The sequence below is a fragment of the Xiphophorus couchianus genome, chromosome 24 (genome assembly GCF_001444195.1).
Source record: "Xiphophorus couchianus chromosome 24, X_couchianus-1.0, whole genome shotgun sequence".
NCBI classification, from domain to species: Eukaryota; Metazoa; Chordata; class Actinopteri; order Cyprinodontiformes; family Poeciliidae; genus Xiphophorus; species Xiphophorus couchianus.
In genome coordinates this window covers 2,166,142-2,191,192 of record NC_040251.1, presented here as the reverse complement: position 1 = coordinate 2,191,192, position 25,051 = coordinate 2,166,142, and the positions used below count along the sequence as shown (strand labels likewise).

Here is a 25,051-nt window from a genome sequence, read left to right as displayed (position 1 = left end):
GCACATTCAGCTAAGCAAACAATCCCCTGGGTGAAACATGGTGATGGCAGCATCGTGTTGTGGAGAGGCTTTATCAGGTTCAATGATGCTGGCCAGAGCTGATGGATGGAGCTACATGTTGTAAAGCTTGAGGCGGTTGAATACAAATGCTTGCCACATTTGTCCTCTTTTAGATTTTTACTTGTAAAAATGTTAAAAACCATGTCTCATTCACCTTCCAATTCACAATCATACTTTACTTTGTGTTTATTTTATAATAAACTGGTAGCAAGAGGAAAGAAATCTGCTCTTGGATTCTTCTTGTTGAAAGGAAGTATTTCCTTTCCTCTGTCACCGCTTGCTTCTTGATTATGAGTGGTTAGTTAGAACCCTTACACAAATTACATCTAGAATAATTTTACATCTGGAATTTAATTAAAATATTTCCAATTGAATTGAAATGTCTGTAATTATGTGTTTCTGTGTATTAAAATGATTTGTCTTGTTGCCTGGAGGAATCATTCCATAGGAAATCGATGTAACCTCTGTGCAATGGTTGCTGTGACGATGGGTTCCTCTTTTTTTTTTTAATTCTTCAGTGAGGAAATTAAAATCTGAGTGCTGTTGATCAGATTGCAATAGCACCATCTAGTGGTTAATGGACAGCAAGCCTTCAATTTCTCTTAAAATGAGAAATACAGTAGATTTATTTCTATCAGCCAAATTCATATTTGTGACTCGAATCCTTTATAACGTAAATTATACGTTATATAATGAGCTTATCACTCATTATGCTGACAGCTGTTGATTTTAAAAAAAAAACGTTTTTAGCCTATGGCTTCTTTTTCCGATGTTATAACAATTTGGAAAATTATTGGCAAATATATTTAAGGTAAAAGCTTTGTTAGCCTACTTTCAACGTGTCAGACACATTTAGACATCAATGTTTATAATTCAGCTTTATAGGTTTATACGGCCAGCTAAAGAAAAGCACTCCCACAGCATGATGCTGCCGACACTATGTTTCACAGTCATGTTAGCGTGTTAGATGACTTGTGGTTTATAGGACAGCGAATTCGTTCTAGTAAAACTGATAGTTTCAGTTCTGGACCATAAAAATCAAAACAGCAGGTAGGCGGGTCTTTAAAATGATTCTCCTCTCTCATTGGTTCGCCGCGTCATCAGTCACGTCCGACTTTCGCAGGGCGGAAGTGATGTAGAGACCCACTCTCACTTCTCGGAAGTTGTTACGCCTCGAAACAGCAGCGCTAGTTGTTACCTGAAAGCTTTAAACTTGAAGGAGTTTATCTGGCGTAATCAAATGGCTTATCCAGGATACGGCGGGGTGAGTAGAAAATATGTCCGAACGTGTTTTTATTTATTTTTTTCACAAGTCACCAACTTTAGTTGGGTAGAAAAGCCCGGAATCTCCTGGGAGGTTTGAGCCTCAGTTGTTCTGCAGGACATATGGGAGGATTTCATGTTGAGGAGAGTGAATAAGCAACAGTTCCGGTATTTGCTGCATGTTGAAATTAAATGCTGACTTCCGGGTGAAAAAATCCCGTTACGTTAACGCTGCGTCATTAAAGGGCTTTTATTTAGTTTGTGTAAAACAGTAAAGTGCGTTTTCTACATTTTTCAGCTAAATGTGTTTAGCCTAGATCCCCTGGAGAATTTGATGATAAAGGTAAAGTATAGAATAAAGAGCTCAATACATCCATTAGTAACTTTTAATCTACATAGACCGGGTGTTGTGAGTGAAAGTGTCATGTGACTAAGGTGGACCAGGTGCAGTTGGACTTGGTTTACCGCGCTTTGAATGAGCCATAGGTCAGAGTTGAAGCTTATCAAGCTTTCCATTTACCCCGGATGTCACAACTCATCCTGGGTTTGACGTCATATTCGTGGTAACAGCGTTCTGGTTAAGAAGTTGTAATTTAGTGTACAGCCCCGCTTACAAACTTCATTTTACTGGAAAGAAAACGCTTCCCGGTATTATAACTTGGTCAGTTTAGAACATTTCTTTTACATGCACTCCTGCATATGTGCCTTGTAAAATAACCATGTTTCCAAAATACCTTACTGCTGTTTAAGGGAGGAGCGGCCATATTGAAACGTGAAGTTCTCCTTAACTTCACCTAAACTTCTCCCACTACCCACTCGTGGTAGTGGGAGAGCTCCCAGTGGAAAATTTACTACGGTGTATTAGGGCTACTCAAAACAAAACACTCAGAAATTTACCCTAAAAAACAAGGACATTTCAGAGTCTGAAAAGTGTACTAGAAAAGTGTCAGAAAATCTTTTTAAATTTTCTGACATTATTCCAAAAAACTCCTTTTTTGACAAAAAAATTACTTTTTTCTTGTTCGTTTTTTTTTGTTGTTTTAACAACCCTAATATGCCGTCATAGAAATCTGACTTCCCAGGGTGTTTCAGTTGTTTTTTTTCCTGCTGGGAATTTGGAATTTCCCATTTCAAAATGTAACTTGAATGCAGCTCAACCTCCTCTGCTCATTCGTTTCTACTCCGTGTGGAATGTCTGGATTTTACATTTAGGATTTGTCAGGTCTGAACAAGTAGGCCAATTCATTTAGGATGAACTTTGACCTCAGGACATGATTTGTTTTGCAGATGGCAAAGAAAATCAAAGTTAGACATATCTGTCTGTACATTGATCTATTAGTGTCCTCCATCTGTTTATCATTCTGTCCATTCAGCCATTTGTTTAGCCAGGTCACCAAATCAGTCGTCATTCTAAGCCTCCAATCATCTGTCTGTCCTTTCATCATTCCATCAATTATTCTTTTCACCTACTGCATGTCTGAGTGTCATTATTGTCTGACGTTCATATCCTGCTTTTACATATAATGAATGTTTAGAGGTTGAGTTTCTCTCCTGTTTGATCCATTTTGTCAGTATGGTGGCCCCATGCCAGGGATGCCACAGCAAGGGATGCCTGGAGGCCCCATGGGAGGCCCCATGCCCGGGCAAATGGGCGGACACATGGGAGGTCCGATGGGCGGTCCGATGGGAGGCCCAGGACCCCAGCCAGGATACGGTTCATACGGAGGAGCCGGCTACACAGGTGGATACGGCGCCCCGACCCCAGCTGCCAACGATCCGATGTGGGGTTACTTCACCGCCATCGCGGGGCAGGTGAGCGTGGGCGGGCTGCAAGTTTAAACAAAGAGAAGTTCTTGAAAACACAGAGGTGAAGTGCAAGTCTTTACACTTCCCCAGAAAGTGGGGAAGTTACAGTTCTGAAAAAGCTTTAGAACACTAATTGTTTTTTGTTATTGTTATTACCTTTGTATTTAAATCACCTGGATATGATCAATGGAAATAACTGATGGATTAAAACGAAAACTAGTGTCTTTTATTCACAGTAATCAGACAGGAAATGGGCAGAGAGAAGGAGGAAGACCTGCAGTCAGGGGTCAAACAGCTGCATCTACGACTAATGGCTTCCACCTCTGAACCTCAGAGACATCTTTAGTTCTTTATGCCTGTAATGGTCTCACATGAGCCTGTCTGTGCAGGATGGAGAGGTGGACGCAGAAGAGCTCCAGAGGTGTTTGACTCAGGCTGGATTCACTGGAAGCTACAACCGTAAGTTTATTTATGCTTCTCTATCATGGCTGAAACCAGATACTTACAAACACTGAATATAAAAACAGACTCATTTTCTCATGGTCTGACATTAAATATGAATAAACATTTCCTGTTTTAGATCACTGGGGATTGCAGCATGTGTTTCTGTTTGTTCAATGCCAGAATCATAAGAGCCATAGCTTAGCTAAGATTACTGTACCTTTATAAAGAAATGACAGAAGCCTGGGGCCTCATGTATGAAAGAGAACTCAGTTTTCACACTAAAACTTGGCGTACGAACACATTTTAAAAAGTGAGGCGCACAAAAAATTTTGATATATAAAGCCGTGTGCACGTATATTCCTGCACACCTTTCCTTTATACATAATAATATAAATAATAAGAGCGTAGCTGCTGGTCCGCCCTGTCGCCACCCATAAATTCATATGTAAATTAGTATAAATAGTATAAAGTCTGCCACCACGTCAAGCAATGACCATGGCAACGGTCCTTGCTTGTAAAAGTATTTATAATAATAATATATTTTATTTTAAAGATGTTTTCAAGCTATAAAACATTACAGTTAGCAAGAGATAAAGGAGGAATGTCACTCCCATGTTTGGAAAATTATTTACAGAGCAGCACAACTGCAGCATGTGGTTTACTAGTGTGAAGAGGGGATGACGCAAAATGGAAAGAACTAGAATTGAGTCAAATTGACTTATAATATGTCTGAAGACCACATATTCAGATGAGTTGTGTGTTTCTACAAAAGTCCCTCTTGGCATCTGGTTCACAGAGTTTCATAATCCTCTTCTAAAGAGGAAAACACGGTTATTAAGATGGATTGAGCACGATAAGGGTTTTTTGCCAGCACAACCTGACTTAAGATTCAAAGAATTGACTGTGTGATCTCTTCTGGAACTGACCTGGAAAGTTTCCAACAACTGCAGGAAAAATTCACCCTTGACAAACGAGACTTTTTCAGATGTTTGCAGCTCAGGCATCACTTTCATCAAAATGTAAAAATATTAGAAAAACCTAACCCTAACCCTACCCTATCAGGACCTCATTAATACCTTTATTGATGCCTATAAAGGTAAATCTTATAATAAGAAGTTGTTCAGACTATATGTGAGCTTAGAAGCCAATAAAAAACATCAACATTATATATTAAAAATACACGTTGAAGGGAGGTAAACATGATATTGACGGAGGATGAGAGAACCAAATGAACTCCTCCACCACCAGCTCAGGACATTGGAGGTCATTTTCATGGAAGAATATTGTTAGGTGTTTTTTTATAACTCCCAAAAGAACCGACTGTCAGACTGTCAGAGCTGAAACAGGGCATTGCTGGAGGCAACACAACAATGTGATGGCTGACCACTTTCATATTTTCTGGGGCTGCCCATTGATTTATTCCTATTGCTTGAAGGTGGTCAGAGAGATGAGAGTAATTCTCAGCTTTGAAATTTAGCACAATTTTCAAACTATATATTTATGTAATTTGCCAAATGAGCTCAACGTTCAGGATACTTTTTGATAGTACTGCTGACAGCAGGGAAGAAATCAGTAACAAGAAAATGAGTTAGTGGGAGAAGAAATATGGCTCGACTGAAGGGTGACTGCAGCTGCACCGGTTCCACACGGAGCTCAGAGCTCCAGGATGATCAGTCTGGATTCATCTAAACACTAATAAACCATCACTAGGCCTGTCACAATAGCAAATTTTGCTAGCCAATTAATTGTCTCAAAAATTATTGCGATAAACGATAATATTGTTTGAAGACCTTTTTACACTGATTTAATGGAAATGACGTAATAATCCATGTGATTTCCTGCCAAAGATAGATACACTTTATATTCAAAAGAACATTTAACACTGGAACTGATAAACAAAATAAACAAAACAACCAAAAACAAAAATAAAATGGATTCTCAGTCTCCATTAACAAAAAACTCACTTGAAAAAAACCCCTAAACAACATAAAGCCAAAGTGGAAATAAATACTGCATTCAACCAAAAGAGTGCAGATTATGAAGTCTGTATATTATGTTGCCCTTCAGTAATAATTAGATTTAAATAGAGAAGATGGGCACATCGACTACCTGATGCAATAATTCACACTACATGATTTTTTGCTCCTATTTTTCCCCTTACAACAATCTTAAAACGTTGATCTTTCTAAGATTGTGTGGTGTGTTATGGTAGATCGTCGTTGCCGCTCTGATCTAAATCAGGGGTTTTCCCCACTGGGAGCTTAACGCAGCCTGTTGAATGTGACAGGTAGCCAATCAGAAAGCGCGGATTCTCCTCGTGTTTTCTGAGGGGAAATTACAGAGAGGAATCCCAAATAGCTGACACGGTGACCCAAAGTCCAGCGGACATTGGAGATGATATGTGGAAACAACATTAATGTTTATTTAACATGCAAAGAATATAGAAATGACAAGGGGAGGAGTTGGAGCTAAATTGCTACCGCAGTTGATAAACCCGGTAACTTTTCAGCTGTTCTTCGTTAACGTGACGTAAACATGTTATAATGATTTTCATTCAGTCATGACTTTACGCTGACACTAGCCACATGCATTGCAGGTAGATTGTAGTAATGCATTGATTAATGCCTGGTTTTAAAATTAGTTCACTGAACTTGTAGCCATTATTTTGTGCCCATTGTTGGACACCACACGGCAGGACCGAACCCGACCGAACCCGATAGAACCATTATACCTAGGATTTCTGTCGGCTAATGTGTGATCTGTCAGGTTTTGAAAATGAGCCGACAATCGGCCGACAGCTCTAAGATGTGTAGTGTGCGCTGGGCTTTACACTGAGGAAATGAGAAAGGGAGGAGTCGGTGGAGAGCACCGGAGTTGAGCCTTTTTTTCATTCAGTCTCATTAGCTGAAAGAGAAAAAGGTTGGGAGAGACGATAGTGCCGATAATTAAAATGACGTCGATAGCTTTAATTTATCGTACGATTAATCGATTTATCGTTTATCGCGACAGGCCTAACCATCATCAACATTTCCCAGCAGATCAATATGGTCTCTGTTTAATCGCTCCCTCTGAATCCTTCTATTGGCGACATTCTCCATTAGAGTCAAAGCGCTCCACAATTACGCGGCTCACCTTTGAGCAGCTACTTGTATAGGTGTGACTGTAAACACATCCATTTAAAATCCCCGTAAAAATAATCAAACCTGTTTGGAGTTAATCTGCTGATCAACCCTGGTTTCTTTTTTTAGTGAGAATGAAATTTCCCCTTAGATGTTTTCCATGCGCTTTGGTGCGCAGACCAATACATTACATCCTTAAGAGACAAAAACTGAGGAAAAGAACTATTTACATTGGAGTGAGGTTTTCACATCCTTTCATTTTTATTTTCTTTATTTTGTGTGCGTGTTAGATTATTGTCTGAGGATAAATGTGGTTCAGTTTCATCGTTTTAAGTTGAAAGAATAAAATATTAAAATCATGAGTAAACATGGGGTTTGATGCTTCTTGGTCTGAGTGACACTGACTGAGTCAGGTTTCAGATATTTAGGTGAGTTTTCAATTTTAAAGTAGTTCTTGATGTTCAAAGACAAAATAATGTACTATTATTGAAAATTAAACTGTAAATTTGATGGATTTGTAATGAATACCTTTTTGTGTTTCATCTGTGCAGCATTTAGCCTGGACACCTGCAGGATCATGATTGCGATGCTTGATGTATCCTTTGTGTGATGGGTTCACCCCCCACCTCCACCTGGACATGTGACCCGTTTATGAGAACTTAACCGGATCGTCTCCAGCGGGACTTCACGGGCAAGATGGGCTTCAACGAGTTCAAGGAGCTGTTCGCAGCTCTGAACGGCTGGAAGCAGAACTTCATGATGTTCGACCAGGACCGCAGTGGAACCGTAGAACCTCACGAGATGTCCCAGGCCATCAACGCCATGGGTGAGAACAGGAAGCGTTCACGATGACGGATAGCCAGACAGCACCAGAAGGACGGCTCTTAATTAAAGTCATTTAGAGCCAAATGAGCGCTGAGCTTATCTTCCATTTATCACTGCAGAGGAAACCGTCATTACTCATTACTTTATTTTCTTCCTGTGTTTCAATAAATGTACTTGGTTTAAAATGAGTTAAGGTTCAGTTTACTAGAACTCAGTGTGTTCTCTACCCCCAACCCAATTTGTTCTGCATCAGGTTACCGCATCAGTCCTCAGGGCCTGAATGCAATCATAAAGCGTTACAACAAAGGAGGCAGAATCTACTTTGACGACTACGTGGCCTGCTGCGTTAAACTGCGAACTCTAACAGGTTAGAACGCAGCGTCTGATTGGTTCAGTCTTTACTGGGACCTCTGCTTTCAAACACTGTTAACTGAATTCATGTAGTCACCACTTCCTTTTCCTGTTGCAGACAACTTCAGACGGAGAGACACCATGCAGCAGGGGTCAGTCACTTTCCAGTATGATGATGTAAGTGCCGTCACTTCTTCAGTATGTAGTTTGTGTCGGTAAAGAAGCTTGCACAAGCATCTGTCACCTTATGGCCACATATTTCAACACGTTTTGTTTGGGAGAACGACGCACAAAGTGACTCATAGTTCTACTGTTCTTTGTAGCTCAGCTCAGTAAGGGTAGATTCTGATCAAGCTAACTTTACTCTGCTAATAAGGGAACTGGCTGCAAGGTTTTCTTCAGCAGTATTTTATTTTGATAATCTGGATTCATTTTCTTCTACTCCTACAGTTATGTATTTTTTGTATCAATAGGATAAAATTCTAAATATATTTGTTAAAGGAGCAGCATTATAAAAAAAATCACTTCTCAGATGTTTTCATCATGTAATAATGAAAGACAAGGATTTGAGAAATTCTTTAATCTTTTGTGGCAACCATTCAGCTCTGTGAAACTCTTGTTTGGCCCTAGTGGCCCCTTCAAGGCACAGCTCCTTCTCTGAGCAGCACTTCCCTGGGACTCCTTCAGTCTAGCCTGCAGCAATTGGCAAACATCTGGTGGAGCTGCATCTGTTGAGCTGGCTGTGTGAGCCACATTTCAGTGCAATGTTGGTAAAAACGCTGCTAAAGGGTTAATAGAGGAAAACTTTCCTGAATGTCTTCAGCAAGATTTTTTTTTTAAAGAGACAGAGGCCCAAAGTGTTAAATTAAAAAGTCACATTTCTTTTATGACATATTTGAGTTATAAAATGGCACTGTGTCTGGAATACTGGCCCTTTAAAACTTTTGACTCCCAACTGTTTTTTTCATGTGGTGTAATCTAGACTTTGATGCTTGTAGTCCTGGGTAACCAGTATTTATATCTGTAGAGTAGAAAGGCTTTCCCATGATTCCATGCACACACATGCTATGTTATCTGATGGTGCAACACTTGGACTTTGTGCTCTGATTAAAGACAACAGAGCAGCTTTATCTGTCAGATTGTTGCTGAATGTGCTTTACACATTCTCTCCCTCTGTGTCTTCTGTCTACAGTTCATTCTGTGCACAATGGCCATCTAAGCCCCGCCTCCTGCCCCACAACCAGAGGTCAGAGCGTCCAGGACGGTCAGGTCATACCTTGAGCCGGCCAGTATATCATATCACACGGCAGGAAACAACTTCATGTTGTAACGCTTTGGTTTGCGCTGGATATTTATAATGCAAACACAGAAACAGCATTATTGACATTAGAACGGAATTTTGGACAATTCACTGTACTAATCTAATTTACCTTTACTTTGGAATACGTATAATTAACCAATGCATAAGGAATGTACGTACACCTCTTGTGCCATTATATGCTGAAGTATATCTTTTTTATAGTTAGTTAACTGTGCATGTTGTGAATCGTGATTATAGAAGAAATTGTCCTAAAGTGGTGTTTTAATTTAAAATGACCATTTTCAGCAATGTGTATTACAAAAGATCTCATTAGATATTTGCTATTCATGTTTACCAGTGATTATTGGTAGTGTCTGAAATCCCGCACTCCAAGCCAAACACTCCCACTTCTGTAACAAATTCATATTTTTGTTAAAATAAACTCATTACAATCATTAATTTTTCTTTATTCATTTATACAATTGTGCATCATTTCCCAGTCTATTTACATAATATACTTCATTTCTTTAAATATAGTTAAGAACAGAAACATTCAGAGTAGCTGTTAAGTGTCGTATTGTATAAAATACAGTGGCAAACGTTTAAAAAAATGCATAAAAACAATTGTGAACAGCACTAGATTTAAAAAGTGACATTTAGATCCAGTACAGCAAGGTTGCTTATCTCTGTGCAAAAGTTTGCAAATCCCATCAAAAGTTCAGCAGACAAGCCGGCAACTTTTATTCTGCGTCTCAAGATGGATGATCAAAGAAAGGAGGCGGCACTGTGCTGGAAATACTTGAACAATTTCTCTTTAGGTCTGTTTGTAATCTTAGATATTCTGCTGGTATGATTTGAGGGATCGGTAAGAACTCGCCTGATTCTGCATGCAGAAGAAGTGGATGGAGAAACAGAAAGACTACAGTGTTGGTCTCCTTGCAGCTTTCTATTTTTGCATGTTTGTTACTTTCAGATCAAACTAATTTTAATGGAAAATATAACATGAGTTAATACAAAAGGCAGTTTTCATTACAAGAATAAAAGGACCAAAGCAACATGGCCATTTGAGGAAAATTATGGTTTTTTTAACTTTGTCAAATGAAATTTGAGGACTGCATTTTGTATTTACTCTTTCTATATGTCTGAAAATAAAATGAGTTTGATACAAAATTAAACATCCAAAAATAGAAACGAGATGTAAAACATCTTCACACCGCTGTATAGGACAAACATCTTTCTGCCTTGCTACATTAAGAGGTGATGTATTGCAGGCTCAGAAACCATAAAACACAAACAACCAATGAAATGGGTACAGTTTAGGAAAATAGTTCTTGGTGGGTTCTACAGATGTTGTGCTGAATGTTTAATAGAGACCCAGAATCCAACACTGTCGTCTCTGAGATACGTGAGCCGTTATTGGTGTTGATGCTGTTCTAGAACAGGAAACAAATCCACTTCAGCATGCACATCAAGGTAAAATGATGGTTACGTATCAATCGGTTAACCCTACTGTTTATGAAGGCTAGAGCAAGTGAATAAAGCTAAGGCCAAACTTTTTTTATCTCTAGTTTTTCTGATTATGCTTTCTTTCAGGAAGTTGTAGTTTCTCAGAAAACAATGGAAGACCTGAAGCATGCACCGTCCCCAGCAGGACCAGGTACCTTCCTGCTCTCAACGACAGAAAAGAAAATAGATTGAAAGGTATCAGAGTGCCTTGGCCTCTAGCTATTACTGTCGCATCCTTTTCCTTTAAGTGTTACTATGACACTTAAAGGAACAGGGTACCTGTTGAACAACCAATTTAACTGTAGTTCTCACTAAATTGGATGTTGTCGATTTTAACTCATTTGTCCTACATGACATGTGAATGACTAAGCAAATTAATGTATCAGAAACGCTCCCTATTGTTAAAAGTATTTTTTTCTCTGTTCGGTCCACTAGTGTTGCCTGCACTGGCCCGTCATTATTGCTCTCAAAAGGCAGGGTCTTGTTCTTCCGGTTGTGGTGGGCGGTAGGCACGCTAAATATACACAGATCTCATGGGGAAAAAAGGTTCCAACTTTAAAGCAGTGACGTAAAATCTACAATACAGGGCAGCGTCACATAATACATGCCATATTTTTTCTGAACTTTGAGGTTAGTTGATAAGTTCTAGAAAGTATAAGCGCTAATAACATAACCTCTAAGCTCTAGTAAAGTAGGGCCTGTATTATTTTGCGGTAATGCCTCAGCGAGTTTCAAGTAGCTTTGTTCCCTATGTAGAGGGTATAGATGTAGAAAACTAGCTACGGTATTCTGAGCATGCCGATCACACCTGAACGCCTCAGGAGTGCCTGTGTGAGGAACATGCAACAGAACGGAAAACGTGAGAACGTAGATCATGCATATCTAGAAGTAGCACATTAGGTGCTTTATGTTGCTGGCAGTGGTCTATTTGAACTATGTACAGGATAGCTAATGACTTTACATATGTTTAATAATATAGAGTATAAATACCTCAGTATAAATGGATTTTGTACATCTAGATCAGAGCTGGGGAGGGCTGGGCTTCAGAGATGGTCTCAAAAGGAATGGAAGAAAATCTACAGTTTTTAATCCTTTGCATAATTCAGTCTCTTTCTTAGACCCTGAGTCAAGCTTAAGAGAAGACCTTTAGTCTTGAAGTGTTGTGTGTGGGGCTACTGTCCTGGAAGGCCCGGGTCAGACACGGGCCTGTGGAGTCCCAACGTTCCTGAGCTGCCGGGGACGTCGGGGAGGGAAGCCTGCCGCACCGGCGTGGCCGGACCGCTGCTGCCGCTAGTCGTGTGTCTCTGCTGTGGATAGGGGGCGCTGTCCAGCAGCCCTGCTGGAAAAGTCTGTGTGTGGACAACTGGAGAGGGGTCTTTGGATTTCATAGCAGAGCTCTCTGAGTCGGGGCCCTGAGGAACAGCGCAAAGGTTACACTTTTGGAAGCAGAGATATTTTTTTTATAAAACAAAAGCACCACTTCTACAGATTTCAACTGAGTGAACATTGAAAAGCTGTGATAGAAAAATAAAGGCAACACAAAAGTTTTGAGACAAAGTGTTGGACATTGTCCCATTCTGGTCTACCTGTGGCAGAGGCGGCGCCGGGTCCAGGCTGAGGGCCGGTGCCGGCTGGACCCTGATGGGCGGGCTGTGGTACTCTGGGCTGGAGGTGACGGTGCTGTAGGCGGGGGGGCCGGCAGCGGTCTGCCTTTGGAGGAGCTGCAGGATGGCCTGGATGTCTGCAGTCATCTGGGACTCCAGTCTGATCACACATACGATACACACAGAAATGATTTTCTGCGAGGAAATCCATCAGTCTGGGTTTCATCAGTTAACTTAATGAGAGAGTAAACCTGGATGAGAAAACAAATCAGCACATCTGTTCTCCTAAATCAAGCCTTCTGCAGCTATTTAATTCCTAAACCAAGCCAAACATTAGCAGAGATGATTGCATTAAACTACTTAGCTCTTGCTGTGATCTCATCACTACAGATTATTTATTTACTTTTCCTTTTATTGCTCTGCTGTGACTGAGCTGCTCTGAGTTTGCGGCTGCAGCAATCAGGATCGTTTCCTCAACATACACTGGGAAAAAATTAAAGGAATGAAAATGAGCGAGCATCAATCAGATCTGCTGAAATCCACCGGTTATACAAGTCGGGTGTCAACACCCACTTACAACACTAGAGGGAGACACTGACCTTCCAACCTGATATGTTGCCCTCTATAATAGAAGAATAGTATCTTTTGTCATGTCCCTGCTACAAACTCTGTATTTTATTACACAAAGCACATGCAAAGAGAACAGACTATGAGGTCAATCTCAATGCCTTCTCATTAGTTTGCCAGGTGACTCTTCAGAGGGAGGAAGTGCTGCAAGAGCCACACACTCAATATTATGAAAAATCATTATGGTAAATGAAAATGGACTACTTTAAGAACATGGTGTACATAAAGTTGACGTGTTAAAGGCAGAGAGAAAATATTATCAAGGACTAAAGTGACTTTGGAAAACCATGTCTGAACCCTTCCAGCTGCAGCTGATGTGGGCCTGGAGAAATTAAAAACTACTTGAGCTGAAATCATGCAGATAACCAGGTAAGCATTTATCACCAGGCATGAACAAAAACCTGGTTTTTACTTATGACTATTGTAATCTGAATGATTAATGTTGAAGAAATGATCCGTTTGTTCAAACAGTAACAAATAATTAGTTAATTAAAGCCAGCTAGCAACATTACAGTGCTAGCAACCTGTATATTATATATATATATGCACAATGCACTGTGAAAAAAAAAACTGCACAAAAAATCTGCAAAGCAGCGAGGCATCACTGTATATATATATATATATATACATATATATATATATGGTTCACCTTTCAGGGTCTCGCTGCTTCGCGGATTTTTTTGTGCAGTTTTATTTTCCACAGTGCATTGTGTTCTGCATCCTGATTGGCTAAACAGTCTCCGCACTTCTTCTCTATAGACCATAATGTGCCAATAATGTTACGATCTTTAAATATACGTAATGCAGTTTGGCAAATTTTGGCAAATATTTTTGCCCAGGAGAAACAAAATAGCAACAACTACTACCGATAACTGTTCTTTTCTTGAAAGAACACACCTGCACCACAGGCTTCAGAAGAAAAAGCCACTAGAGAGCGGAGTCAGGCCGCAGCGTCACAGTCAGAGGATCAGTGAAATACGCCAGTCACAATTTGTCGTACTGTACTTCGTATTGACGATTAAAATGATTATTTTACTGTAGTTATTTATAAGAAAGCGTTCTATTTGTTAAAAAAAAACAAATGCTTGGTCCTGAAAACAGGTTTTGTTCTTTGGTTTCAATGTAGAGTATTTAATTATGCTGTATAATAATTGTAAAAAATAAAGTTAACTACTTCACGGATTTTGTCCATCACTGGTTGTTTTTGGAACGCAACCCCCATGAAAAACCAGGGTTCACTGTATATATTTATATATCTCATTTCCAAATGGTGAAATTTAAACAAAGTATTTCTAGAATTAACTGATTACATGTTCAGAGCAGCTGCACTTATATTGACATTTAACTGCACACTGATGGACTCTATATTAAGTACATTTTCTTTGTGAATTGTGAAAGTAATCAAAACCCCTGAATAACTACGTGCTACTTTGTCCATCACATGAAATTAAACAAAATTTTTGGTTTTAATGTGGATTCTTTTTTAAAGCACTGTAACGTTTAAGCGACTTTGCATCAATGGCTGAATAGTAGATAAAAGTAGGTTGAGAAGTGGTTTTCCGGTCCTGTGTGAGTTCGTTGTGACGTAGAAATCTGCACCTTGTGTTCTATTAATAGCCTCTGCCTGGCTGCTTCCCCCTCATCTGGATCAGAGCAACAGCCAGGAGCCCAGCCAGACGCTCACTGCTCCCCCTGCATTAGCCTCCACTGTCTGGTCTCAGATGTATGTGTGAGTTCTCAGCCAATTAGAGTTTAAATTATGGGCCCCGCTCTGTTAGCTGATGAAAAATAAAAAGGCCTATTACAGGAAATGGAGTCAAACGCAGCAGTGGGCACAGACGGTCCCTGCTCCCACCTGTTCAGGTGCTGCTGCAGCAGGTCCAGCCGTTGCTCCACCTCTCCGTAGGTGAGGTCCGTGTCGCTGTCGTCCTCCCCGGCTGTGTCTCGATTTTGAGTCGACTCCTCAGCCGCCGCGCCGGGATGAGGCTGCACCCAGTCCTCTGCCTGGAGCTCTGGGAGGAGATGGGAGGTTAGTGGGGGCGTGTCGGACATATTGAACTTTTGACATTTTAGCATAGAAAAGAAAATGGGACATGGATTTTCAAAATTAAAAAGAGAAACAAAATCTTGAGCTTTTGTGAAAAAATCTCAAAAGTGTGGCATGCCTGTCTTTGCAAGGTCAATTCTGAGAACCTCAGAAGTTGAAATGTTTTTTACGCTCTCCAGAGCCTGCTGTGTTCACCTCTGCATCCATTTGCAGATCAACTAGAGATCAATTACACTATTAGGTGATTTTCAAAATCAAAATGGACGGCTCACGTTTTAGGTTTTTATTTCTGAAAAATACATAAAAGCACAAATCAATTTTCTCTTATTTCACAATTCCCTGCTGAAGGAACCAGCATGATGCTGCCACTGCCATGCTTCAGGAAGGGGAGGCATGCCACACACCTTGGACAAAAAAGTGTTGATCTATCCCATAGCAGGTCAAAAAGAGCGGCACTGTGATGTGACAAACTGCGTAAAAGTTGAGAAAGTATAAATACTTTGCATACATTTTCCTGATTTTTCTCTGAATCTTTCTGCTGCACCAGAGAACGCACACAGCCAGTCGGGCTCTTGGCAGGAGATTTCTTCTGCCTCCTTTCAGAAATGAATGGCTGGAGATTAAATTGACATTCCCTCCCTGGGCTGTAATCAATATCACTGCTCTCTACCTCGGCAGTAATCCTCTTTCAGCTGTAGCGGCTGAATTATGGGCTATTACTATCAAATCAACGCGCTGACACCGTTTCCTCATCTCGCATGCCGGCGGCGTTACGGCATGTGAGCTGCAGCTTTCTGTGGGGCGACTGAAGGCGGCGGCGCGGTAGCGTTTGGAGAAAATGAAGTGGCAGACACAACGTAGTTGCTGTGGGAACGTGGAGAAGTTCTGCACAGATCTCCCGTTACAAATCAATCAAACATTACAGATGTTATTTTGTTCCTTCGGTCCTGTGCAGCAGTGAGTTACTGTTCATTTTAACACTAATCAACACATCTGTAAAGTGTGGCACTAAATTTTGCTTCTTCCTAGTAAATTGTACAAAGATAAAGAATTTCTGATTTTAAACAAGTTTGATTTGGATGAATATTCACCATATCAGTTCTGGGACTAGATTAAACATTTTAATCAAGTTCATTGCAGGTCTAATGAATTTTTTATGAAAACTATACATCTACAAATAAGCAACATTTTCAAATCAAAAACATTTTTTGCTGCTAAATTAAAAATAAATGGACATAAATAGTGATTTGTTTAATTTTTTATGTTATTCAACCATTATAGTGTTTCAGGAACAGGACGCTACCATTAGCATTGGAGACGTCTGCTGCTACATCAGGTTTAGCATTGATATGTTATTTTAGAAATTAACAGCTTTGCTGACAAGTTAACTGCTTTTAGTATAATTTAGTCTTTACCAGCATCCAAGCAGATATTTTTTAAGCAAAGACAACACTGATTGCCTTTGCTTAAACTGGAGTCACTTTTTACTATTTAAATGAGCCTGAATGAAGGACAGAATCACCTTTATATTCCTGGTTCTGTGTGTTTCCTTCAGCCTGCGCCTCAGGAGCCCCGCTCAGGCCGACACCCAAGGTGTGGTCCCTGACAACCGGGTAACCAAGCACACCAGAACACAAGGGCCTCTGCTCCTCCTCCTCTTCCCTGCCTTCCTCCTCATCCTCATCCTCGTCTTCCTCCCCCTCCTCTGCGGACTCTCTCCTGTCCTCGGCCGGTGAAGAGGCGTAGACGCCGCGGCCCTTCTTGGCGTCGCAGTGCGGGGCCGCCGGCTCCTCGTTGTGCGAGCCTGTAGGGAGAAACGGTAATCAGGGAACAGGAAGTTCTACGCTCAGACTTCCTCTGGGATGACAACAGGTGGAGACTGGCTTTGCTTTGGGGGTTAAACTGAGAACAAACAGGTTGAACCTTTTAGGTTTACATCAACTAAATGTCCTTAGAACTCAGGCAATCATACGTCACACTTTGTTTTTCTATTATGAAGACAAGAAATGATTGTTTTTGAGATTTTATGCAAAAGTTTAAAGTAGGGTTAATATCTAAGACTTCAAAAAAGAATAACTACATTCATAGATGCTCCCAATCTAATACAACTGAGCTTGAACTCTAATTTGGCAAAGAACAACAGTTCTAGATTTAGAACCGAAATTACTTATGAAAGTAAGAAGTTACTTACTTTCATAAGTAATTCCATAATTACTTATGAAAGTAATTAGTAACTTTCATAATCATGCTCTACTTTGTTTTGGTTTGTGTTAGTAATGTGAATTTTTTCACCGTGTGTGCTGGTTATAAAACGATCAGTTTGCTCAATCTGTGCTCTCTGTGGTGGTAAACTCACAGATAGCGGCTGTATTCAAACAGCTTGTAGCCATGGTGACCAGTTAAATTATTCTGAAGCCGAGCCGAATGCCGAGTGCTGCTCTGTGGACTCATCTTTGTGTAAAGGAAGTCAAATTACAGCCGGGGCTGAGAAGTTGAACATCTAACAAATTCCTCTGACTCTAATCTGACTGTTGAGAGACGGCAGAACCTACTGAAGTGAGGCCATCAGCGACGCCGACACAATGTTTATTTAGGAGCTCAGGATCTATTACTCTTAAAAACTGCTGGTTTGTTTTCAACCAAATGCTGCGCCAACAGAGACGGAGCTTCGTCAGTCTTCACAGGCGGCCATTTTGAAATGGAGTCAGACTTTACTAAACCTCTTAAGAATGGAGATAGAAGAAATGTGTGGCAGCCATATTGGATTTCTAGGCAAAATGTTGACATTTTGACAGGACAAAACTCAGAAAAATATTAACAATGGTAATATTTCAGTTTAAGTCAAAATCAATACTTCTCTGACTGATGCTAAATTTGGTTAGGACAAAAACTACATACTAAAAAAATACTGCACATCTCATCTATGACACATTCATAGCCTGCACAGATTTTACTTTCCCCTGGAATAATTTACAAATGTGAAGATTACAGTGTATGGGATAACAGTAGGTGGAAAACCAGCTGCTTGTTTTAGCTGAAGACAGTCTGGAGTGAGAAAAACTCCACAAGATGCCGGTGTTCAGCCAGCATCGCTCATGTTGCAGCTCTGACCTGCTAACGGGGGAGGTGAGCGGTGTGCTGCAGTGTGCTGCAGGCCTTGGTGTGCTGAACCATTTTTAGGCCCACAGAGGAGCGTCTTTTTTTGACTCTGCTCCACCTGTTCTCGGTGCACAGGTGTAGGGAAATGTCCTTGTTACAACAGATGACCTGGCGTTCAACACATGCTTGTGGCCACAAAAAACACAGACTGATGTATAAACACCCATGTGGGTTCTCAAAACCTACAGAGTAATTCTTCCTAAAGTAAAGCTTGTCAAAGCGAGCGTAGCTTGTTGATAACAGCTGTGCAATAGAAGGTCAGAAACTGTATCCTGTGAACGTTGAATATGAGACTCTGACCTACTATCTGGATTCCATCTTGATATTTTGGATGAGTCGAGTCAGCAGAGACGTTGTTTAGACATCCAGTTAGAGAGCAAGACAGATACAGATATTAGGACATCTGTGTGACTTAGGATTTATTCTTTATAGCAAATAAAAATGTATCTTTTGATGTATGGATTTTTTTAAAATTATTAATTCATCAATTAGTGCATATAAAACAAACATGACAGACTTACAAACAGAAGTATTGGTCTACAAATTGATGAATAACAAAAGAGACAAGAGAACAAACAATTTAGAAGATTAAAAAAAGGAGATGCATTTTAAAATGTATACATTTAGGACACAACAAAAATTGAATTATTTAACATACATACATTTGTATTATTATTATTATTCCGGTTTACCTGCGGAGGATTTTCTCTTGTATGAAACCCGTCTGTGGCTCTTCACGTCAGCCATGTCAGAGTCACCGGGGTAGGTGGTCTGCACAGCAGGGAACATGTGAACAGGTTCAAACGTTTTGCCCAGCAAAAACACTCACAACTTTTAAAACTTTATTACAATATTTCATAGAAAAACCACAACGTCAATGTGCTACGTCGGGAATTTATGCAGAGACCAACACATAGTCTCTGCATAAATTAGAGACACTAAAATCAAGTCAATTTTAAGGCTACTGGCTTTGTTTTATTGGCATAAAAGCACACCACACTGTTCAGAAACCCAATGAAATACATTAAAGTTTGTGGTTGTGTCGTGACAAAATGTTTAAAGGTTGAACTTGTCCAAGTATCTTTATCCTGAAGAACGTGAACTGGCCATCGCCGCTTTTAGTTTTTAAGGTGAGTAACAGGAACTGCTGCTGGACTCGTTAGGTCGCCATGTCTGTCCTGTTTTCACAGTAATCTCACCGTGTTTCTCATGTGTCTGATCTCCTCTGCCCTCTTTAAATAAATAACTGAAGACAACTACGACCAGCGCTCTCTAGTTAAAAGATAAAGCGACACAGTAATGCAGACTAACGACTCTACCACTGTGTCCATCATGCTAACTGGACACATGCTCCGTCTTTCTCCGTCTTCCAGTAAAGCAGCAGCAAAAAGAAAAATGTGCAACTCAGCGAAAACGTTTCCGAATAGAATGACTAAATTAAGTGAAGAGGGGCTAAAGCAGAATTAATCAAGAAAAGCTTTCATTCCAGTCAATGGCCTTTTAAAGTAAAGCAGAATCTGTGGTTTTTACTTCAAAGGCCTCAAATCCCTTTGAATCTCTTTAATCAAACCATCTTTAGGTCGCTGGTTTCACCTTCATGCTGGTTACCTTTGCGTTTTCACCCCGAAGATCAAAGGTCAGCTCCAGGTTGGTGAAGAAGTGGTCGGCGAACTCCGGGTACATGTCGAGCACCTCCAGGATCTCCTCCCTCTGGATCGTGTGCAGGTCGCAGTAGCTGAGCGCGCGGACGTCCGCGCACGACTTCCCTGGCTTGGAGAACAGGTGGATCATCTCGCCGAAGATGTCGTTTTTACCTGAAGAGCAACAGGTGTGTGACTCAAAGATAAGGAAACACAAGTCAGGACACTTATCGTCACTCCTGGTTGTTGATCACATGAGGAGGAGTGATGTGGTTCACGTTTTTCACAGAAACAGCCATATCTGAAACCGATGGGAGAGGTGCAGAAACCGATGGGTCTCGTTTGTCAGATTAAAGTATCTTTTTAAAATAACCTTTAAGTTGGTATTACACATGCTTTTAATTAAAACCACATTTCTGTTTTTTGTATTTTTTTTATTGTACTATTCTATTTTTAAATGTGTTTTCATTAGCTGTTAGCAGCTAAGAGAAAGAAAGATGTTAAAACATCACTCTTTGTCTAAATTCAATTTAATTCAGAAATACTTTATTGATCCCAAAGGAAAATTAAACATTGTTGTAACTCATTTGATTAAAAAGTTACAAATTAGGTTTTTAAATCCAGAAGAGCACAGTAGTTATTAAAGCTGTCAAGAAAATCCGAGCTCATCACACTTCCCCATGCTGGAGATTTTAGTTTAACAGTAATAATAAATAAAGTTATCTTTAAAATGAATCACTCAAGTGACATCAAGGCCCAGCAGTAGACTTAGGTGTCAATAAAATAAATCTGGTTGTGTGTGTTGTTTTTGTCTCATGCAAACTTTGCTTTAATTCTACTTTTTTCTATCTAATCATAAGAAATCATAGTCAGTCAGAGAGAGTCATTAAACAGGAAAAGCAGGTTTCCTGGAAAAAGAGGAAGTAAGTTTCCAGCCTGCAGATTTATAAAAATAGCTGAGACTATTCCTTAGTTTAAAGCATGAAAGTTTGAATGAAATCTAAACATTTTGAGTAATTTGATAAGATTCAAAGTAAAATACTTATATTAATATTGGTTTACTTGTAATAATATTTACACGTACATTTGTGAGAACACTTACAAGAAAAACAAGTAACTGTAACTTTGGTATCAAATAATTAGACTCATGGATTATTCTTGGTTTCTTTTCAGAAAAACATCTGTAATAACTCACATTAAGATTATAATAAGTATAATTAATAAGTTATGGTTATAAAATCATAAATGAATGCTAAATCAGAGAAGCTAAAGAAAATAAATGTGAGATAAATGTGATTTTGACATTAAACATGAAATGGTGTAAAAAGGTGTAACTGCAATTAAACATCACTGATATGTTGGAGGTAGAGAGTAGGTGAAAGGTTGTGCAGGCAAGGGACACAGGAGGTTGAGCAGCCCTGAGACATTGGCACAGACATCAGGAAATGTCTGTAAGACAGTGATGGATATGAGATCATCTGTCTAAGCAGACAGCAGGCGCACCAGGGGGGTGGATAAACCCTATAAAAGGTGGGTGCAAAAGAGGAACCTTTTGTTGGATCCTCCGGGCAGCTTCGAGCCAAGATCGAGATGGACAAAGAACTCTGCAGCTGAAGAAGAGCCGGGGCCACAGAGACGAAGACTGTCCTGCTCATGGAGACCAACCCGTCTGGCCCACAATCTGTGGCTTCGAATCGCACTTCTCTCATCGGCTGGGTTCTGACCCCAAAGACAAAGATGAAGACAAAGGCAAAGACAAGGAAGAAGAACTGGTGCCTTTTTTCCTGCCAGCACCAAGTCCTGTGTGACCTCAGCATCCATGCGGAGAAGAAGTTCATCGGACCTACAGAGATCCCTGCCTTCATCGATCAACTTCCTCCTCCTGCTGCAGCACCTTCTTCATCATCAAGCCAGGTCTGGGGTTCGAAACACCAAACTCCGTCCGTCTCTCTCAAAGGTTCCCTTTTTTAGTTCTCAGTATCAGCAGTAGGGAAAGATAGACTAGATGACTGATTTTACTTATTTGATTATTTCTGCTACTGAATTAAGCTGTACTGACCCTTGCAAAAATGCCTTACTAATAAAATATTTAGCATAAAGAAAATCTAAAGATGTTGTGGACATTCAGTTAATGAGTCACCTTAAAGTTCTTTGATGGTTGTAAAATAGCTGTGATGTTTGATTCTGGAGAGGAAAAAGTGGAAAATGTTTTTAGGTTGCTGGTAGCCCAAATGTAAAACATCATCCTTGGGACTCGCCCGAGTTACTAAAACCTACCTGGTTCAATAACAAATGCAAGTTGTAAAATAGAGAACGAGCGACCGTTAACAGGTGTGTTCTGTGAAACTAGTTGGCTGTAGGCTGCTCAGTCTGGCTAATTCACAGGGGGAAGAAGGGTGGGACACCTGGATGTAGGCCGTCAGATAACCAGGCGAATCGTTTCTCGAAACCAGCTTAAACAGAGTTTACTTCAGTTCTGGACAGGGTAAATCCCAGCAGATTTAGGAAACTCAATTAACCCGTTAGAAGGAGAGCTGGTAGCACATCTCCCCTCTCAGAAGAGGAAGTACGAGAGTGAGAGAGTAGAGACAGAAAGGAGGGGGGGGGGTGTTGCGCAACAACAAAGCAGATCTATTCAACGCTAGTAAATATTGAGAACTTCATGACATTTTAATACAAACATTGATGGTAATCAGACTTTATTCAGCTTATTGATCTGTGTTTGTTATAGTGCTAACATGGTGACTCGAGAATATTGCTAGTTTTAGTATCTGAAAACGTTTTTTCTATGCTTGCACTTTGGTAGTGGAAACCGAATTAGAAAACCAGTTTGGGTACTGGAGACATTTCATTACAGCTTCAAACTGGGACAACGTTGTGAGGAGAGAAAACTCGTAAAGTGGAATACACCTGCTGGTTTTATGGGATGAGGGGAAAGGAGAGCATATGAAAAATGCTCTAATTATATCTGGAAGATGTCAATAGCAATTTATGCTTCGGCTGCAGCTGTGGTCATGCTTGGCATCCCAACACAGAGACAATCTCACACACACATAAAAAAATCTCTCTAACCCTTTTATCTTCTGTCATTTTACTTTCATCATCATTTCTTCTTCATCCTACCTTCTATTTTTGTCCGTCTCTATCTGCAGCCTGGCTCTTTTTTTTTCCTCCATTAGCAAACACACTGAATTTCCTGTTACTTTCATTCCATTATGTATCCGCCCCCTCTCTTTTCTGTTCACTTAATCTTGGGAAACTTTACACAAAACAGCAGCGAACCCAGTCATATCGCAGTGCAACATAGCCATCTGCACTTAGTACTAAAAAGAAGGGAGTTCAAAGCTAAGCAGCCTGCACTGATGGGACCGTCAATTTGTGCTTCTTTTGATGTGTCACAGTGACTCATCAACAAAGCTAATTAAAAACCATGTGCATTTCTACTTTAATTTTTGAATTATGAGTCTGTCTGTGTGGGTGATGCCACTATAACCAACGATTCAGTTGCAGCAACCACACTTTAGAACTAATGCAGAGTCATCACGATGGGAAGAAGCAGAGAAATGGCGAATTAGGTAAGCTGTATAGGTAACGGGTTGTACAGGATTTGATTTATTGGTGCACAACTTTACAGTTTTTTGGAAAAGATTTTGTAAATTGTGTATTTATTTCCCTTTCTTTCACAATTATACACCAAACATACACAAAGCCCAGAAAAATACTCAAAACAAACTGAGCAGTTGGTTTATTGAAGATATGAAATGCTATTGGTGTTTTTTCAAGTTACGTGGAACTAGTAATTAGTTACTAGTTACTTCTTCAAGAAAACAATCCAGTTACTTTACTGATTACTTATTTTAAAGAGTAATTTTTGTGTTTTGAATAGACATAAAATTAAACAATGGAGGAAAAAAACTACAATTGTTGACTTTTAAAACAGAAAATTTCCAAAAGTCAAACGTTTTCCATTTGTGAAATTCTGAAATCAGACAGAGGCACTGATACTCTGTCATACATCACTGACTGTTCGTCATTAAAAAGAGCTGCTGGGGTTTAAAGATAAAGCAGCAACTCACCTAGAATGGCCACCACAATGTCATCTTTCAGGATCTCGATGGAGCCGCGTGACACAAAGTAGAGCGCCGTGAGCACGTCTCCACTGTGGACCAGCGTGTCTCCGGGAGGCGCGTGGGTGGTCTTAAACCTCATGGCCAGGGCGCGGAGGCAGCCCTTGGTGGCCCCGCGGAACGCCTTGCACCCCTGGAGGAGGCTCTTGTTCAGGTGGAGGCAAATATCCGCCTGCAGACACTCTGGGAAGCCCTTCAGCACCTGGGAAGGAGTTAAAGGTCAAAGAACGTGTGAATCGCTGTGGAAGTGTTTTCAAACTGCGACTTTCTTGTGTGATTTTTGTTCAGGTTGATGTTTGCGTGTCAATTTGAAAGGTTTTTCCAGAGAAATGTGTTACAGTTGCCACATGTTTTTCCCTTCTTCTCAAAACCTAAACCGCACAATTAAAAAAAACCCAAAAAACTAAACAAAACAACAAAAGCTCCTTCAGAGTTTTTAGAGAACTTTAGAGCGGACAAGACAGAACATTCATAGATTCATCTAAATGACAGCAGAAATTAGGAGCACAGACAGAATAATGTTCTCTATTTGAAAGTTAAATCTTAACATGTACATGAAAAAAACTAACATTTGAACTTCTCCATATTTTATCAAATTGCACACCCAAACATAGTGTATTTACAATGGATTTTATGCGACAAGGCAATGAATAAATGTGAAGTGAACTTGTTTCTTTTTGTTTACTTATTATCTTCTCAAATGTAAATATGTAAGATTCTGGTCAGGCCTGACAAAAGAATACTACAACGGCATATCAGGACCACTGTAGATAAAAAAAAATAATTAATACATTTTCATCAAAGATCTCTGAAATTTTCAAGAAAAGACAAGGACATTTCGAAGTTTGAAAAGTTGAACATTTTCTACTTTTGAAACTCAGAAAATTCCCACAGACCTATATTTTTTGACTTTTCAAACTTCTCAAAAATTCCTGGGATTAATACCAAAATCAGAGACTTTTCAAATTCAGAAATTTCCACATTTCTTTCATAAAATTTCTGATATTAATATCAAAATTCCTGTTTGTTTTGGTGGAAAATTACTCTTAAAAAACAAACAAACTACAAAACAGTCTACAATGGCACTGATATGCTGCTGTAGAATACAGTACAATCTTGCCATTTATTTCTAAAAACATATCATTTTAGTCTCTAGAGTCAGTCCCAAAAAGC

At 39.9% G+C, this 25,051-nt stretch overlaps 2 protein-coding genes across 5 annotated transcripts in view; one reads left to right on the top strand and one right to left on the bottom strand.

Moving 5' to 3' along the window:
* Window positions 1-1,182: 1,182 nt before the first annotated feature.
* LOC114140757 (grancalcin-like) lies at window positions 1,183-9,627 on the top strand. The gene is made up of 8 exons (XM_028010962.1): window positions 1,183-1,324; window positions 2,896-3,135; window positions 3,519-3,588; window positions 7,244-7,287; window positions 7,371-7,518; window positions 7,771-7,884; window positions 7,987-8,045; window positions 9,061-9,627. The coding sequence occupies exons 1-8, from the start codon at window positions 1,301-1,303 to the stop codon at window positions 9,085-9,087; spliced, it is 726 nt and encodes a 241-aa protein (XP_027866763.1). The 5' UTR covers window positions 1,183-1,300; the 3' UTR covers window positions 9,088-9,627.
* Window positions 9,392-25,051, bottom strand: part of LOC114140755 (potassium voltage-gated channel subfamily H member 7-like) — a 67,513-nt gene continuing 51,853 nt past the window's right edge. For 2 of the 4 annotated variants that reach the window (XM_028010958.1, XM_028010960.1), the window contains 7 exons: window positions 23,828-24,080; window positions 19,720-19,925; window positions 18,804-18,882; window positions 16,475-16,756; window positions 14,761-14,917; window positions 12,261-12,438; window positions 9,392-12,086 (listed from right to left, as the gene is read on the bottom strand). In XM_028010958.1, the coding sequence (XP_027866759.1) occupies window positions 11,847-12,086; window positions 12,261-12,438; window positions 14,761-14,917; window positions 16,475-16,756; window positions 18,804-18,882; window positions 19,720-19,925; window positions 23,828-24,080 (1,395 nt within the window). In that variant the 3' untranslated portion in view covers window positions 9,392-11,846. Of the gene's footprint in view, window positions 12,087-12,260; window positions 12,439-14,760; window positions 14,918-16,474; window positions 16,757-18,803; window positions 18,883-19,719; window positions 19,926-23,827; window positions 24,083-25,051 lie in introns of all 4 variants that reach the window. The other 2 variants (XM_028010959.1, XM_028010961.1) reach the window with 2 other exon arrangements.